Here is a 19,247-nt window from a genome sequence, read left to right on the forward strand (position 1 = left end):
AGCAATTAATGACTTGAAACTCTAGACGAACGTAGATGCAGAGCTCGGGTAAAAATGCTACACGAAATATATCATTCAACAAAACAAGTAAATAGAGAAATGATACCAATAAAGCAAAGATGTGCTAATACAAAGTTTAACCCTCTCCAAAGCAGGATAAAGATATACGCAAACTCTTTTACACCAAATACGGTGGGGCTCTGGAACAAATTACCAACAAAATTGACAAACATAAAAGACCTGGATGTTTTTAAGAAAGAAATGGATAAAATATCAATTAGCGATTTTTAATCCTATTAAAATATTCAAAATTTTAAACATTATCTTATTTATTTTTACCCACAATTGCAGATATAAACCTTTGTCAAGCTCTAACAAATTCACAACTCACTTCAGCTTTTCTCAACTTCTCGAGTTTACTTTCCTATCCTTTGACTAACTATCAATGCCAGATTACACCCTTTCCAATGGGCTATTCCATTTTTAAACCATACAGGGGTATTGACGAACTTTTCCAGGGGGTTCTGAGCCTTGGTTTTCCAAGGGGTTTTTGTTCCTTTTTCAGATTTTCAGAGGAGGTTATTGAAGGTTTCCAGGGGGTTCTCTCTTTATAAACTGACATCAATAGTTGTTTTCCAGCCCCTTTTTCACAAGATTTCACTTTCCAGAGGGGTCTACCCCCTAATTTCCAGGGGATAACTTGTTATTCAAAATGTCCAGGGGGGTTAGTGAAAAAGTTCGTCAATACCCCTGTATAAATTTTTTTTGGAATAGCCCAATATACTGAGCCACGGAGGTAATGTTTTTAGATTAGCGGCTAATATTTTTATCTAGATCTCTATATGTACATAATAAATTGATTTTTACTATTTATTAATCATTATTTTATTATTTCTATATTTTATATATTATAAATTTAGGCTACATTCTTAATATTTTTCATTTTATTAATCATATTTTTTGTTACATTGGCGAGAATAACTTTGTATAAAGTTTTTGCTAATCAAATAATAGAAATAGAAATAGAAATAGAAATAGAAATTGAAGAGATATGGCAGATCTGCAGCAACACAAACAGCTTGAAAGAAGGCAGACAGCAGCTGGCCAGCTGGCAGCAGAATTCAAATGCCAAAGTCACGTGGGTGTCTAGATCCCAAAAATGTAAACAAATCAAAGTCCATTTGAGCTAGCTTGAGAACCAACTTGTTAAAATGTATTGTATTGATATTCGATGCTAGACTATCACGCCTCATTTACACACACGGTGTGGCGTTGACCCACCCGCCCACAAAACTCGGCTGCCGGCATCCGATGGTCTTTTTAATGGCCGACTTGCTCTAAAGCTGACTGCAAGTGAACTCTAAGTAAGTTGGCCAATCTTATCCTCTATTATCTGAATATATATTTACCTAAATCTCGTTTTGATCAACCTAGTATCAATGCGATCTGTTATTTAAACGTATTTCCTATTTATTTTTTTCAGAATGGCTCCTCGAAAAGGGAAGGTACAGAAAGAAGTAGAGGTCGTCTCACTCGGTCCTCAGGTAAATGTAATAGCCCTGTATTTCTATGCTCGGCATATTCTTACTCGTGTAAGACAATCACTCAGCTTCGATGATCTTCTTTACTTTTACAGGTTGCTGAAGGTGAAAATGTCTTTGGTGTTGCCCACATTTTTGCATCATTCAATGACACATTTGTTCACATCACTGATTTATCTGGAAAGTAAGTTCATTACACCTTTCACCGCGTATATTATTTTTTCAGACAGTTTTGTGTTATAGTTTGAACAATCTATATTGGTTGCTTGAAAAGGTTTATTGTGGAACTTATTTGTGGAGGTAACGAAAACGACGATGGTCGATGGGTTCGATATATAATCATATTATAATCATGGATATGAAATGATGAATCTCTTGATGTCTCCTGGTATGTTACATGGTATTGATATTTATTGTATACTGTTATATTGGATTTGAATGCTAATACATACGTTTCTTGGAAACTTGTATTGATTTGGTTGCATAAAATCTCCATATATTGAATAAAAACAGTGTACTGGATTTTTTGAAAAATATCAAGTTTAGATTGGAACCTGATTTTATCCACATCATTGAAAGCTGGGCTTGTGTTTATTTGGGATTTGTAATTTCTATATTTCGAGACAATAAACAATTTGTTTGGAATGGTTTGCTAGTTTATTTACTTTTCATGATGGACCATGACATAGGCGGTGGTTACACGTAGCCGTGGTGAAATTCGTGAAAACCCTTTTTCTCAATCCGGGGTGAAAATTTTAAATCACCCCGGCGTGAAAACCTAATAATGCATAACTTTTAGATTTTATCAGTACACAACATCAAGTAGTGTTGAAAAACTCTTTCGTCTCTCACACGCGAGCAGGAAAGATAGCTCCTCTTGATAGAAAAAGCTTATTGATGTTAATTTCTAGTATCACTACAATATTATCGCTTAGCCTTCTGCCAATGCAAATTCATTCAGTTTTAATTGTAAAACTGTTGGCCCAAAAACGAGAGTTTGAGAGATTGCAGATGGAGGCTATTCTTTCAAAAAACATTGCAAAGCAAAGATATCATCGTCTACGTTTGAGTTAAGAGTTTGACAGTCCCTTGTTTTCTGGTATCTCTGGGCTAAAAGAGCCTCAGCATCAACTTTGCTCGCGAGCACTTTTGCAGGAAACAACTTTCAGGATTGCAAAATAAAACAAAAACAGACGCACATTTTTTTTTCAACCCGGGGTGAAAAAGAAATTGTGTATACATGTAAAAATCTGCAAAAATTTGCCAAAAAAATCCTCAAAAAAATTTTCACTCCGGTCCTCAGGACCGGGGTGAAATCAACCCCGGGGTGAGTTCAACCCGCCTAAAAACGATTTGACCCCGCCTAAATACGTGTATACAGAAACAGTGTTTTCTTTATAGACCGTAGTGAATTTCACCCCAGGGTGAAATCTTTTTTTATTTCACCCCGGCTACGTGTGACCACTGCCTTAGATAACTAAAAGCACTGGATGTAAAATATCTGATGTTGTATGTGAGAACTTTTCACCTCAGGACAATCCAAATACTGAAAGTAAACAGTGAAGTCAGGTAATTTGCACAGCCATCGATCAAAACAGCAAAATGAAAAAGCATGAACTATGTAGCCCCGCTCGCAGTTCTACTCTAACTATTTTTATTATGATTTAATTTGTATTTTAATGACCAGACGGGTCATTCATTGAGGGCTATGCATCTTTGCCTCCACTGGTGCAAGTTACCGGATCTCACAGTGTTGTGTACAAGTATTATTGGGCTGTGGTCTTAAATAACTTGCATTTGCACTGGTTTAGATCATTTTTCGGGTCCCAACAGTGAGTCGGTCCGTTCGCAATTGGAATTCGTAGCTCAGAAATGGGTCACTACACCCCTCCACTCTCCACACTAGGTTCTACCCCCTCACTAAATTTGATGGAACCGCCCTCTAGTTGCAATGGCCCTTCTAAAAAATGGTGAAAATAGAATGTAAGTAAGGCGGTTATCAAAAAAATGCTCTGTTGGCATTGCAACGGGTGTTAGAAATGCATGCGGGCGGTCAAAAACATTCCCGGGTTTTTTAATCATGCCAGTAACTCGGGGGCGGGTGGTAACGCGAGAAAAACAATTTTTCGATGGTCTTCAGAGCAATTGAGAAAAAAGCTATACTTTAAAAGAACAAATTGCTTTTCCCAGATTTTTTTCCGCATCTCCGCACCGGAAAATCAGCTGACAATTTGATGCGGGCAGGTGACGCGAATAGAACAATTTTTCGATGACCGCCTCAGAACATTTTTAGGTGAAAAAAAGGGTAAGGTTTTCAAAAATCACATTCGCTAATTTTAGTTCTTTCACTTTTTAGCTTATTTAGCATGGGAATGTCCCAATAAAGTTTCCATTTCTGCCAAAATGGATTTTCTTTTCATTTGAAATAATAATTCATAAATGAAATGATATGAAATCTAAATAGCATTTCTGCTATTTTTCTCACAGCGACAGCCCCCCTGCAAATTTTTCCCATAAAAGGAAGAGACTGGATGTAGACCACTTTTTTTGGGGAGCTAAAATCTCATCACTTAACGTGGGGGCTAAAATAATTCAGCTTAATAGTTGAAACTGAGACTGAAAAATTTTTGTCTGCGGCACAATATTTTTACAAAAAGTGTTCAAAATATTTGAAACTAACTTAAACCATAGAGGTATAAAGAAAAACAGGAGTTGAATGTGTCGGTAATTGGTCGTTAAAGTCTTTTGATTTCTTTTATAAAATGTATCAAAAGAAATTCTAAGCTCGCCCGATGAAATAAGACTTTTTAGTAGAACTCAAGTTTGCTATGAACATTCTAATAATCAGTATTGAAGATTATGGCCTTTTAATATACGAAAATTAGATAAAAATTCGTCCACGAAGCAAGTTTATGTTCCATTTCGCTATCCGTTCAATTTTGTTTTGAAAAGATATTTTCTCAAGCCAGAAAATGAAAAGTTCTTTATAAGCACACACGATTTCAGACTCAATCTGTAGACATAAAGTCGCTGGAGAATTTTGGAGGAAAGTATCAAGCAATAGAGTTCACCTTAAGGAAAACATTGATCGAAAAATCTTATCATTTGATGAAGGATTGCCAAGTTTACAGGCCTTTTTTTAGTCCAAATATTTTCTTACACTGATGTCAGAAACAATGAATCTCGTCTCATCTAATTTCTAACGCTTAAATGAGCCAATAGGATTTCACCTATGGATAAAAAAGCTCATTAAAAATGCACGATATATGAGATTATGAGCATGCATACATCGTAACTTTTTTAATCGTAGGGCGAGCTTGGTTACAATAGCATACTTCTCCTGTTTCTTTATACCTCCATGCTTAAACATAGAACTGGATGCAATTTACATTGAAAAACCCTTTTACTTGGATTGATATTTTGAAAGTGTCTTCTAGGGTCGAAAGTCTTCAGGGGTAACAAAAAATTCATAAATCTTTGGGGGGACTTAAAACTCAGAGGGAACCTAATCTTTGCCTGGGACCTAAACCCAGGCTGACAATATGTTTTCTCATACCAGCATGAGATTGGAAAGGCTTCGTTCTAGAGTTATACAAAAAATATTGTGCTTAATTATAAAACTGTAACTTTCTGAAGGACAGTTTTCAACAACTTCCAGAAAGTGGCAGTGAAATCTTAGCATGGGAATCTTATGCAAAACAATGGTAGTTAGGAAATTTCAAAGCATAAATGTCCTGGATTAAGATAGTTTTGCTTCTGTTATGCTATACAACTTTGAAATTTCAATTTTTCTCGAGAAGAGCTATGTTAATTTGGTAGTCTTTTCCTCATTTGGAAAGATTTCTTTCCTAATTGCAAAAATTCCTGACCAAGCAGAACTGCAAAAGTTTGACTACACTAAATTTACATGTTGAAATCAAAAGAAATATATTAGTCTGTGTTGCTATCTGGTTTGGTCTGCTCCCGTTTTGAGAAGCTCTGCAACTTTACAATTCATAACCTGTACTGGAATTTATAAAATTCTCAAATGGTACAAGTTTTAATTCTGATCAATATTTTTTCACAGGGAAACCATCTCCCGAATCACTGGAGGAATGAAAGTTAAGGCTGACAGAGATGAATCTTCTCCCTATGCCGCTATGTTGGCTGCCCAAGATGTTGCTGTTCGATGCAAGGAAATTGGTATCACTGCCTTACACGTCAAATTGAGAGCCACTGGTGGTAACAGAACCAAAACACCTGGACCTGGTGCTCAATCTGCATTAAGGGCTTTGGCTCGTTCTGGAATGAAAATTGGTCGTATTGGTATGTATTATTTACTCCAAAAGTCCTGACGCTTCATGTACGGTTCAAATGCCCAAGTTAAAATTTATTCCTCCATCCTTCATAATCTCTATTGCTTCAGACTTAAATTTGATTTCATGCATTTTGGGCTTTTGTTACTGATTTTTTGGGGAAAATATTGCTCTGATTTTCTGAAAATGAATTTTTTGAAAACTACCTTGATTTCATGCATTTTGCAAAAAGAGGCCAACCAAATTCAGATTGCATTTTGATTAAGTTAAATAATTTACGTATTGAAATTCCAAATCCTTGCTTCTTTTTTGGGGGGGGGTGGGGCTTTCTGGAAAGCTGAAAATATCTTCTTAAAAAGCTTTTTATGGAATTTAGGTAAAAATGAAATATGCCATGTTGTAGAAAAAAACCCTGACCTTAACTGCGTTAAAGATAGGGCCTAAGGAATGGTGTTCCTAACTTTGGTAGTGAACAACCAAAATAGATTTTTCTTAATTTGCTCTTAATAAACTTTTCATTCATTCATTTTCAGAGGATGTCACACCAATCCCATCCGATTGCACAAGAAGGAAGGGAGGTCGTCGTGGAAGACGTCTGTAAATCTACCTTTTCCAGTAAATAAATTGTACCAAAATCCCAAATCTTCGCCTTTGTTCATACCATTCTATGTTTAATATTCCATTTATAGACCATGGCCAGGGGATTGCTAAAGTTTCGAAAATCTGGTAGAAAAATTCAAAATGTCGGTGAAAAGGCTTTAACCCTTGATTTTAGTCAATTTGAGGGTGCTGATAGACCTTTTCATAAATTACGTCACGAACATCACTTGCCTCGTATTCAAAAAATGACCATGGTGATTATATCTTGTAACATCAAAGATTTATTATACACTGGATAAACGACTCATAAAACGATGGAGAGCGATCATTGTATTTCCTTTGTTTCAGAAAACAATTGATGTTCTAGCTTTGTCCGCAAAGGACAACTGTCATGGCGGCTCGAAGATGTCTGATTTTAAAAATGTTTATCTGTCTTATTTTTAAAAAGTTCTCTAGCTCTTTCTTTTTGAACATTTGCCGAAAAAAGAGTTTGAAAGTAAGGCTAGTATTCCAAGCCAGATACATTTGTGAAATCTAATGTGAGAAAAACATCTTTAGACAAGAAATCCAGCCAAAATGCTTACTCTCGGGTACCTAATAGCCGGGGGGTTTGGAATAAGCGGGGGGGTTGGAATAAAAATGTCCTGGGTGGAAAATTTTTGAAAAGGAGGCTAATACAGCAGAATTAGGACAAAAGAGGGAACTTTCAAAAATATTTTTCCAAAAATTAATAAGCGGGGGGGTTGGAATAAGAATGTCCTGGGTGGAAAATTTTCGAAAAATTAATTAGCGGGGGGGACGGCTATTAGGTACCCGAGAGTATAGTGACACAAAATTTTGAATTGGAAATATCTTTCCAAGGCTGTTCCCAGAAGAGCTGAAATTAACATACATAATACTTGAGTGTCTTGGCTCCACTGTGGTATGAAAATCCTTTGGAGGCACGTGGTGGCAAGGTGGTTTTTTTTTAGGTTGAAGTTTGAAAATTTCCGGTGTCAACGTTAAATTTCTTATACACTTATATTTCTTTTGTATCTTTCTCACAGCTTGAAACGTCATAACGACTTATAATTAGCAATTAAGTGAAAGAATATGACTCTCACAGGAAAGTTTTAAGTCTCTTTTGGGAATTGGATGAGTGATTTTCGATAAGAAATGCAATAAAAACGCTTCGAAAAATCATTCAATGAGTGAAGGAGAGTGAACAATACTATCATTACTGCGGACATAGCTAGTACACGAGAAATCAGCAAAAATCTGTTACTTGTATATCCAGTGTATAATAAATCCTTGGTAACATCAAATGATATTTTTAATTTTATGAATAGGAAGGTTTTACTAAAATCCGCTGCCCAGGAGTTAATCACCATGGCAATTTCATTTTGTTTCTTTTTTCACAATTTACCCCCTAAAAGAATGCGATGTGAATGTTTTCACCCTGATTTTGAATTTAAAAATCCGTCATCCAAATTAAATTCCCTATGAGAAATCTTTTTTTTTTCCATTTCGATGTGAAGAAACTTCCCCTAGAAGTTTGGAGTATTGTGCTTATTATGTGAAGTTTTTTTCAATTTTTCATGACATGACATTTTTATTTCAATATACTTGAAAAATGTAATGTCTTTTCATTCATCTTAAATATTCCCGCGAGTATACCCAAAATTAATCATCTTATTCCCAAACCAATCAAACAGCTGTTTGCTTCCGATGATAAATCAGAATAGAACAAAAGGCATTGACTCCACAGATATCTAAGCCCGAAGGGCTAGATAGGCAACTTTAAGCTTTCTCCAGCAAAAAAAAGTGAAGCTAAAATTTGACTTTTTAAATTTCGTGCCGATGGATAGGATCTAGCATTTTGATTGTTTTCGGAGCGCGAGATCAAAAAAAAATAGGCGGCAAACGCTATTTCACACCTCTCAAACCGGTGAAATTGCATATTTTTGTCACGTGACTCTGGTAGGAAATCCTTCCAAACCTGGGTTTCACTTTGCGATAAAAGCCGCAAATCTAGCCCTTCGGGCTTTACAGATCTGTGATTGACTCTCCATCTATTTATTACCTCTCACAGGAAAAAATTTTCCATTTCCAAGGTTGGAAATTTCAAGTTTTCTTAGTTGGAAAAAAGATAAAATCCAATGGAAAATCCAACCTGAAAATGTGGGACATTCTCCAAGGTTGGAAATTTTGCATTTTCCATGGCTTGGAATTTTCGTAAATCCAGGTTGAAAAAAGCAAAAATACAAATTTAACAAGGTTGGAATTTTCGTAAATCCAGGTTGAAAAAAGTCAAAATCCAAATTTAACAAGGTTGGAATTTTTTAAAATTCAGTTGGAAAAAAGCCAAAATCCAAGCTTAAACAAAGTTGGAATTTTCGAAAATCGAGGTTGGAAAAAGCCAAAATCCAAATTTTCCATGGCTTGGAATTTTCAAAAATCCAGGTTGAAAAAAGCCAAAATCCAAATTTTACAAGGTTGGAAATTTCAAAAATTCAGTTGAAAAAAAGCCAAAATCCAAGCTTAAACAAAGTTGGAATTTTCGAAAATCCAGGTTGAAAAAAGCCAAAATCCAAATTTAACAAGGTTGGAAATTTTTAAAATTCAGTTGGAAAAAAGCCGAAATACAAGGTGGTTGGAAATTTCGAAAATCCAGGTGGAAAAAAGCCGAAATACAAGGTTGGAATTTTTGTAAATTCAGTTGGAAAAAAGCCAAAATCCAAGCTAAACAAGGTTGAAAAAAACCAAAATCCAAAAAGTGATGGCAGAGATGTGGAAAAGAGATCTTAAACAAGGTTTTTGTTTTTGTCAACAGTCACTCGCTAGCCTAGGCTCGATGGCTCCCGGTCAATCTCTCGTTATTGTTCGCACAGATACGTGGTTGATCTTAGATCACTCACACAGCTCAGCAGGGCACTATTTGAAACTATGACACAAGTACCCTATGTGCTTCACTATGCTCCGAAGAGACGCCTCACCTGACGGAAACTTACAGCTTGACTGCTCACATTATAGCCTAATATCTAGGTTAGCTATACATCAAAACAGTTTTGAGCGAAAAATCGCTTGTGGTTTTCCCAAGGACATGCGCAGAAAATGGTTAGAAAAACGTAATTTCCACATGGATTTTTAACGTTTTCCAAACTGTTTGGAAAAACACAAATTTCCAACCCAAAAAGTCTACTTTTCCAATCGAAAGAGTTTCAATTTCACAAAAATGTTATCTCCACATGGATTTTTAACATTTTCCAAACTGTTTGGACAAACACAAATTTCCAACCCAAAAAGTCTAGTTTTCCAATCGAAAGTTTCAATTTCACAAAAATGTAATTTCCACATGGATTTTTAACGTTTTCCAAACTGTTTGGGAGAAACACAAATTTCCCAAAAAGTCTAATTTTTCAACTTGAGGTATCAAATTTACTAAAATATGTATTTTCACATCGATTTTTGACCTTTTTTTTCAATTCCCAAACTGTTTGGAAAATAAAAATTTCCCACCCAAAAAGTCATGTTTTCCAACCAGCCTGGGAAAATTGTCATTTCTACATGGGTTTTTTTCACTTGATTTTTCAAGGGCATTGGTTTATTCTACAAAACCTATGGGTAATTTACGTTTTCCAAATCAGCTTAAGGTAATCGCTCAAATTTCCAACCTTCAATTATAAAACCAAAATTTCCAACCCAAAAATAGTGAATTTCCAACCTTGGAAATCGAGAATTTTTTCCTGTGTCTATGGTTTCATGTATGAAATAAAGGTCTGAACCAAACGATTTGAATTCGAAATTTTCTTCAACCGAGGAGGAGGTGAGTGAAAAAGTACGTACTTATTAAAGAGGTATGGCATTTGCTTACGCTTGCGTACAGGGGGGACCTTATCGGGGAAAACTTTGTCGGAGAAAAATATTCGTCACTTGGCCGAAATTTCGTCACTTTTCCCCGACGAAGTTTTCCCCCGATAAGGTACTCGATTTTTTATATTTTACTGCGTAAGTACTGTTTTTATTTCCGTCTCTTTAATCACTCTTTATTGGCCCAGCGCTAGCGAGTGGGCCTTTAAAGAGAGTGTCACTATTTTTTTTCCGTGTTTCCTTCTGTGTGTCCGTTTTGGTAGAAACGGCGCTTTATACCAGTAACACACTTTTTGCCGTCTGGAGAGGGAAAAGCTTGCGAAAGTCGGGTACTGGCTAAAAAAGATATATTTTCTGATTTCGCGCTCCTTAAACAACAAACGTTTTCAAAACAAAACAGATACAAGATGGCGGTTGAAGCGAGGAGATTGATTTCATGTGTTGATTCTTACAGGACCCTGCCGACGCACCGGACTTAACGAACACCGGACACGCGAAAGTCCGGTGTGAAATGAGAATTTTTTTTACCACCGGACAATTTCTACACCGGACTTAAGGGAGTCGGATGTCCGGTGTCGTAGAAGGATATTTTTTCCCACCGGACAATCAAAACACCGGACATGACCAGTCCGGTGCGTCCGGTGTTTCTTAATTTTTTGTTTCATAAATGTCCGACGTCCAAAATTCCCTGTATGCAACACCGGACTGACACCGGACTTATTGCGTCCGGTGTAGCGAAAGGATACTTTCTGCCACCGGACAAATACACCGGACAGTCCGGTGCGTCGGCAGGGTCCTGTAAGAATCAACACATGAAATCAATCTCCTCGCTTCAACCGCCATCTTGTATCTGTTTTGTTTTGAAAACGTTTGTTGTTTAAGGAGCGCGAAATCAGAAAATATATCTTTTTTAGCCAGTACCCGACTTTCGCAAGCTTTTCCCTCTCCAGACGGCAAAAAGTGTGTTACTGGTATAAAGCGCCGTTTCTACCAAAACGGACACACAGAAGGAAACACGGAAAAAAAATAGTGACACTCTCTTTAAAGGCCCACTCGCTAGCGCTGGGCCAATAAAGAGTGATTAAAGAGACGGAAATAAAAACAGTACTTACGCAGTAAAATATAAAAAATCGAGTACCTTATCGGGGGAAAACTTCGTCGGGGAAAAGTGACGAAATTTCGGCCAAGTGACGAATATTTTTCTCCGACAAAGTTTTCCCCGATAAGGTCCCCCCTGTACGCAAGCGTAAGCAAATGCCATACCTCTTTAATAAGTACGTACTTTTTCACTCACCTCCTCCTCGGTTGAAGAAAATTTCGAATTCAAATCGTTTGGTTCAGACCTTTATTTCATACATGAAACCATAGACACAGGAAAAAATTCTCGATTTCCAAGGTTGGAAATTCACTATTTTTGGGTTGGAAATTTTGGTTTTATAATTGAAGGTTGGAAATTTGAGCGATTACCTTAAGCTGATTTGGAAAACGTAAATTACCCATAGGTTTTGTAGAATAAACCAATGCCCTTGAAAAATCAAGTGAAAAAAACCGTGATGGAATGCAGTGATGGAATCAATGGTGTTGGTCAATACAATGCTGGGATCAATGGTGCTGGTCAACGCAATGATGAAATAAATGGTGCTGGTCAATGTAATGATGGAATCAGTGGTGATGGTCAATGCAGTGATGGAATCAATGGTGTTGGTCAATGCAGTTATGGAATCAATGGTGTTGGTCAATGCAATGCTGGAATCAATGGTGCTGGTCAACGCAATGATGAAATAAATGGTGCTGGTCAATGTAATGATGGAATCAGTGGTGAGGGTCAATGCAATGGTGGAATCAATGGTGTTGGTCAATGCAATGATGGAATCAATGGTGCTGGTCAATGCAATGATGGAATCAATGGGTGCTGGTCAATGCAATGATGGAATCAATGGTGCTGGTCAATACAATGATGGAATCAATGGTGCTGGTCAATGCAATGATGTTGGTCAATGCAATGGTGGAATCAATGGTGCTGGTCAATGGGTGCTGGTCAATGCAATGATGGAATCAATGGTGCTGGTCAATGCAATGATGGAATCAATGGTGCTGGTCAATGCAATGATGGAATCAATGGTGCTGGTCAATGCAATGATGGAATCAATGGTGCTGGTCAATGCAATGATGGAATCAATAGTGCTGGTCAATGCAATGATAGAATCAATGGGTGCTGGTCAATGCAATGATGGAATCAATGGTGCTGGTCAATACAATGATGGAATCAATGGTTCTGGTGAATTCAATGGTGGAATCGATGGTGGTGTACTGGTGGATGCAACACTGCACTGACTAATGGTACTGTTGTGCAGGTGAATGCAAGTTAGGGATTGTGCATTTTTTGTAAGCATCATCTTTATAAGAAATCCATCGATAATTTTTGATTCAAGGGGTATTGACTTTCGTTGATGGCTTCTTTCAAATCAAGTTAGGGATTGTGCAAAATGTGAGCATTTTTATATTTCTTATAAGCATCATCTTTATAAGAATACAATCCCTAACTTTTAATTCAAGGGGTATTGACTTTCGGCGATTGGTTCATTCAAAGCAACTTGGGGTTTGTGCAAAATGTGAGCATTTTTATATTTCTTATAAGCATCATCTTTATAAGAATACAATCAATAACTTTTGATTCAAGGGGTATTGACTTTCAGCGATTGGTTCATTCAAAGCAACTTGGGGTTTGTGCAAAATGTGAGCATATTTATTTTTCTTATAAGCATAATCTTTATAAGAACACAATCCATAAATTTTGATTCAAGGGGTATTGACTTTCGGCGTTTGGTTCGTTCAAAGCAAGTTAGGGATTGTGCAAAATGTGGGCATATTTATTTTTCTTATAAACATCATATTTATAAGAATACAATTTTTGTATCACAGTTCACCTTTTTTTCTCAGTACCCTTTCATTCAAGCATTCAAAAGACAAAAGACATCAACTTTCTCCTCCGTTTGGCAAATTTTGCTTATTTGGAAACCCCAAGTTGCTTTAAATGAACCAATCGCCAAAAGTCAATACCCCTTGAATCAAAAGTTATTGATTGTATTCTTATAAAGATGATGCTTATAAGAAAAATAAATATGCTCACATTTTGCGCAATCCCTAACTTGCTTTGAATGAACTAACGGCCGAAAGTCAAAATTAAAAGTTATGGATTGTATTCTTATAAAGATGATGCTTATAAGAAAAATAAATATGCTCACATTTTGCACAAACCCCAAGTTGCTTTGAATGAACGAATCGCCGAAAGTCAATACCCCTTGAATCAAAAGTTATTGATTGTATTCTTATAAAGATGATGCTTATAAGAAAAATAAATATGCTCACATTTTGCACAAACCCCAAGTTGCATTGAAAGAACCAATCGCCGAAAGTCAATACCCCTTGAATTAAAAGTTATGGATTGTATTCTTATAAAGATGATGCTTATAAGAAAAATAAATATGCTCACATTTTGCACAAACCCCAAGTTGCTTTGAATGAACGAATCGCCGAAAGTCAATACCCCTTGAATCAAAAGTTATTGATTGTATTCTTATAAAGATGATGCTTATAAGAAAAATAAATATGCTCACATTTTGCACAAACCCCAAGTTGCATTGAAAGAACCAATCGCCGAAAGTCAATACCCCTTGAATTAAAAGTTATGGATTGTATTCTTATAAAGATGATGCTTATAAGAAAAATAAATATGCTCACATTTTGCACAAACCCCAAGTTGCATTGAAAGAACCAATCGCCGAAAGTCAATACCCCTTGAATTAAAAGTTATGGATTGTATTCTTATAAAGATGATGCTTATAAGAAAAATAAAAATGCTCACATTTTGCACAAACCCCAAGTTGCTTTGAATGAACCAATCACCGAAAGTCAATACCCCTTGAATTAAAAGCTATGGATTGTATTCTTATAAAGATGATGCTTATAAAAAAATAAAAATGCTCACATTTGGCACAATCCCTAACTTGCTTTGAAAGAAGCCATCGACGAAAGTCAATACCCCTTGAATCAAAAATTATCGATGGATTTCTTATAAAGATGATGCTTACAAAAAATGCACAATCCCTAACTTGCATTCACCTGCACAACAGTACCATTGGTCAGTGCAGCATTGCATCCACCAGTACACCACCATCGATTCCACCATTGAATTCACCAGAACCATTGATTCCATCATTGCATTGACCAGCACCATTGATTCTATCATTGTATTGATCAGCACCATTGATTCCATCATTGCATTGACCAGCACCATTGATTCCATCATTGCATTGACCCAGCACCATTGATTTCATCATTGCATTGACCAGCACCATTGATTCCATCATTTCATTGACCAGCACCATTGATTCCATCATTGCATTGACCAGCACAATTGATTCCATCATTGCATTGACCAGCACCATTGATTCCATCATTGCATTGACCAGCACCATTGATTCCATCATTGCATTGACCAGCACCATTGATTCCATCATTGTATTTACCAGCACCATTGATTCCATCATTGCATTGACCAGCACAATTGATTCAATCATTGCATTGACCAGCACCATTGATTCCATCATTGCATTGACCAACACCATTGATTCACCAAGCCGTCAAATCTTCCAGTTTATTCACAAACACCAATTTACAATAAAAACGATTGGATTTATTATCTCCACAGTCATATTCACCAGAACGATCAGATCCTACTGTACAATCATCTTGAATAGATTAACCAAAATCGTTAGGTTCTCCCAAAATCACCGGGTTCGACACCTCAGGGCCACCATTTTCAGCTTTTTCCCTATCGTTACTTCGTTACTTTTTCGTTACCCCTCGTTACTTGCGTTACTTCATCGTTACCGACCGTTACTTTATCGTTACCTGTCGTTACCTACCGTTACTTGTCGTTACCTATCGTTACCTACCGTTACCTACCGTTACCACTTTTAGTAACAACGTTCTGTGTCGAGTTTGAAAAATCAAGCCACCAATTCGTTGAACGAGACAGATCTAGAAATATATAACCATTTTCACACGTAGCATCATGAAAAAAGTTCCAATCTTGTTCAAATTTACACATGAGCTGCAGTTTAGTCTCCATTGCCATATTCCATTTAATCGGTATTTGAAATAATTCTGTGTCGAGTTTGAAAAATCAAGCCACCAATTCGTTGAACGAGACAGATCTAGAAATATATAACCATTTTCACACGTAGCATCATGGAAAAAGTTCCTATCTTGTTCAAATTTACACATGAGCTGCAGTTTAGTCTCCATTGCCATATTCCATTTAATTGGTAATTGAAATAATTCTGTGTCGAGTTTGAAAAATCAAGCCACCAATTCGTTGAACGAGACAGATCTAGAAATATATAACCATTTTCACACGTAGCATCATGGAAAAAGTTCCAATCTTGTTCAAATTTACACATGAGCTGCATTTTAGTCTCCATTGCCATATTCCATTTAATATCGGTATTTGAAATAATTCCGTGTTGAGTTTGAAAAATCAAGCCACCAATTCGTTAAACGAGACAGATCTAGAAATAACCATTTTCACACGTAGTATGATTGAAAAAGTTCCAATCTTGCTATAATTTACACATGAACTCCATTTTAGTGTTCATCAGCAAATTCCAGAATCAAGTCTTTTTGAAAACAAGAAACTAAAAGTGAAAGTCAGAAATTGATTTAAGGTATAGAATTTTCACTCAGAAAGCTTTATGAAAACTATAACATATGACAGAATGTTGAAAAAGTTTACAAAAAAAAATCACTACAAAGTTTCTTTGGTTTGAAAGTCTCTTGACCACTAAAGCAAAGAAAATGTTCAAGAAAGTAAGAATAGGACCCTGCCGACGCACCGGACTTAACGAACACCGGACACGCGAAAGTCCGGTGTGAAATGAGAATTTTTTTTACCACCGGACAATTTCTACACCGGACTTAAGGGAGTCGGATGTCCGGTGTCGTAGAAGGATATTTTTTCCCACCGGACAATCAAAACACCGGACATGACCAGTCCGGTGCGTCCGGTGTTTCTTAATTTTTTGTTTCATAAATGTCCGACGTCCAAAATTCCCTGTATGCAACACCGGACTGACACCGGACTTATTGCGTCCGGTGTAGCGAAAGGATACTTTCTGCCACCGGACAAATACACCGGACAGTCCGGTGCGTCGGCAGGGTCCTATTCTTACTTTCTTGAACATTTTCTTTGCTTTAGTGGTCAAGAGACTTTCAAACCAAAGAAACTTTGTAGTGATTTTTTTTTGTAAACTTTTTCAACATTCTATCATATGTTATAGTTTTCATAAAGCTTTCTGAGTGAAAATTCTATACCTTAAATCAATTTCTGACTTTCACTTTTAGTTTCTTGTTTTCAAAAAGACTTGATTCTGGAATTTGCTGATGAACACTAAAATGGAGTTCATGTGTAAATTATAGCAAGATTGGAACTTTTTCAATCATACTACGTGTGAAAATGGTTATTTCTAGATCTGTCTCGTTTAACGAATTGGTGGCTTGATTTTTCAAACTCAACACGGAATTATTTCAAATACCGATATTAAATGGAATATGGCAATGGAGACTAAAATGCAGCTCATGTGTAAATTTGAACAAGATTGGAACTTTTTCCATGATGCTACGTGTGAAAATGGTTATATATTTCTAGATCTGTCTCGTTCAACGAATTGGTGGCTTGATTTTTCAAACTCGACACAGAATTATTTCAATTACCAATTAAATGGAATATGGCAATGGAGACTAAACTGCAGCTCATGTGTAAATTTGAACAAGATAGGAACTTTTTCCATGATGCTACGTGTGAAAATGGTTATATATTTCTAGATCTGTCTCGTTCAACGAATTGGTGGCTTGATTTTTCAAACTCGACACAGAATTATTTCAAATACCGATTAAATGGAATATGGCAATGGAGACTAAACTGCAGCTCATGTGTAAATTTGAACAAGATTGGAACTTTTTTCATGATGCTACGTGTGAAAATGGTTATATATTTCTAGATCTGTCTCGTTCAACGAATTGGTGGCTTGATTTTTCAAACTCGACACAGAACGTTGTTACTAAAAGTGGTAACGGTAGGTAACGGTAGGTAACGATAGGTAACGACAAGTAACGGTAGGTAACGACAGGTAACGATAAAGTAACGGTCGGTAACGATGAAGTAACGCAAGTAACGAGGGGTAACGAAAAAGTAACGAAGTAACGATAGGGAAAAAGCTGAAAATGGTGGCCCTGAGGTGTCGAACCCGGTGATTTTGGGAGAACCTAACGATTTTGGTTAATCTATTCAAGATGATTGTACAGTAGGATCTGATCGTTCTGGTGAATATGACTGTGGAGATAATAAATCCAATCGTTTTTATTGTAAATTGGTGTTTGTGAATAAACTGGAAGATTTGACGGCTTGGTGAATCAATGGTGTTGGTCAATGCAATGATGGAATCAATGGTGCTGGTCAATGCAATGATTGAATCAATTGTGCTGGTCAATGCAATGATGGAATCAATGGTGCTGGTAAATACAATGATGGAATCAATGGTGCTGGTCAATGCAATGATGGAATCAATGGTGCTGGTCAATGCAATGATGGAATCAATGGTGCTGGTCAATGCAATGATGGAATCAATTGTGCTGGTCAATGCAATGATGGAATCAATGGTGCTGGTCAATGAAATGATGGAATCAATGGTGCTGGTCAATGCAATGATGAAATCAATGGTGCTGGGTCAATGCAATGATGGAATCAATGGTGCTGGTCAATGCAATGATGGAATCAATGGTGCTGATCAATACAATGATAGAATCAATGGTGCTGGTCAATGCAATGATGGAATCAATGGTTCTGGTGAATTCAATGGTGGAATCGATGGTGGTGTACTGGTGGATGCAATGCTGCACTGACCAATGGTACTGTTGTGCAGGTGAATGCAAGTTAGGGATTGTGCATTTTTTGTAAGCATCATCTTTATAAGAAATCCATCGATAATTTTTGATTCAAGGGGTATTGACTTTCGTCGATGGCTTCTTTCAAAGCAAGTTAGGGATTGTGCCAAATGTGAGCATTTTTATTTTTTTATAAGCATCATCTTTATAAGAATACAATCCATAGCTTTTAATTCAAGGGGTATTGACTTTCGGTGATTGGTTCATTCAAAGCAACTTGGGGTTTGTGCAAAATGTGAGCATTTTTATTTTTCTTATAAGCATCATCTTTATAAGAATACAATCCATAACTTTTAATTCAAGGGGTATTGACTTTCGGCGATTGGTTCTTTCAATGCAACTTGGGGTTTGTGCAAAATGTGAGCATATTTATTTTTCTTATAAGCATCATCTTTATAAGAATACAATCCATAACTTTTAATTCAAGGGGTATTGACTTTCGGCGATTGGTTCTTTCAATGCAACTTGGGGTTTGTGCAAAATGTGAGCATATTTATTTTTCTTATAAGCATCATCTTTATAAGAATACAATCAATAACTTTTGATTCAAGGGGTATTGACTTTCGGCGATTCGTTCATTCAAAGCAACTTGGGGTTTGTGCAAAATGTGAGCATATTTATTTTTCTTATAAGCATCATCTTTATAAGAATACAATCCATAACTTTTAATTCAAGGGGTATTGACTTTCGGCGATTGGTTCTTTCAATGCAACTTGGGGTTTGTGCAAAATGTGAGCATATTTATTTTTCTTATAAGCATCATCTTTATAAGAATACAATCAATAACTTTTGATTCAAGGGGTATTGACTTTCGGCGATTCGTTCATTCAAAGCAACTTGGGGTTTGTGCAAAATGTGAGCATATTTATTTTTCTTATAAGCATCATCTTTATAAGAATACAATCCATAACTTTTAATTTTGACTTTCGGCCGTTAGTTCATTCAAAGCAAGTTAGGG

At 36.5% G+C, this 19,247-nt stretch overlaps 1 protein-coding gene across 1 annotated transcript; it reads left to right on the top strand.

Annotated features, from left to right (window-relative positions):
* Positions 1–1,271: 1,271 nt before the first annotated feature.
* On the top strand, positions 1,272–6,478 carry LOC136809053 (small ribosomal subunit protein uS11). Its single transcript, XM_067065627.1, has 5 exons — positions 1,272–1,364; positions 1,484–1,544; positions 1,637–1,725; positions 5,608–5,846; positions 6,370–6,478. The coding sequence occupies exons 2-5, from the start codon at positions 1,485–1,487 to the stop codon at positions 6,435–6,437; spliced, it is 456 nt and encodes a 151-aa protein (XP_066921728.1). The 5' UTR covers positions 1,272–1,364; position 1,484; the 3' UTR covers positions 6,438–6,478.
* The last annotated feature ends 12,769 nt before the right edge of the window (positions 6,479–19,247 follow it).

Source organism: Clytia hemisphaerica, unplaced genomic scaffold (assembly GCF_902728285.1).
Source record: "Clytia hemisphaerica strain Z4C2 unplaced genomic scaffold, Clytia hemisphaerica genome assembly, whole genome shotgun sequence".
In the NCBI taxonomy this organism is placed as follows: domain Eukaryota; kingdom Metazoa; phylum Cnidaria; class Hydrozoa; order Leptothecata; family Clytiidae; genus Clytia; species Clytia hemisphaerica.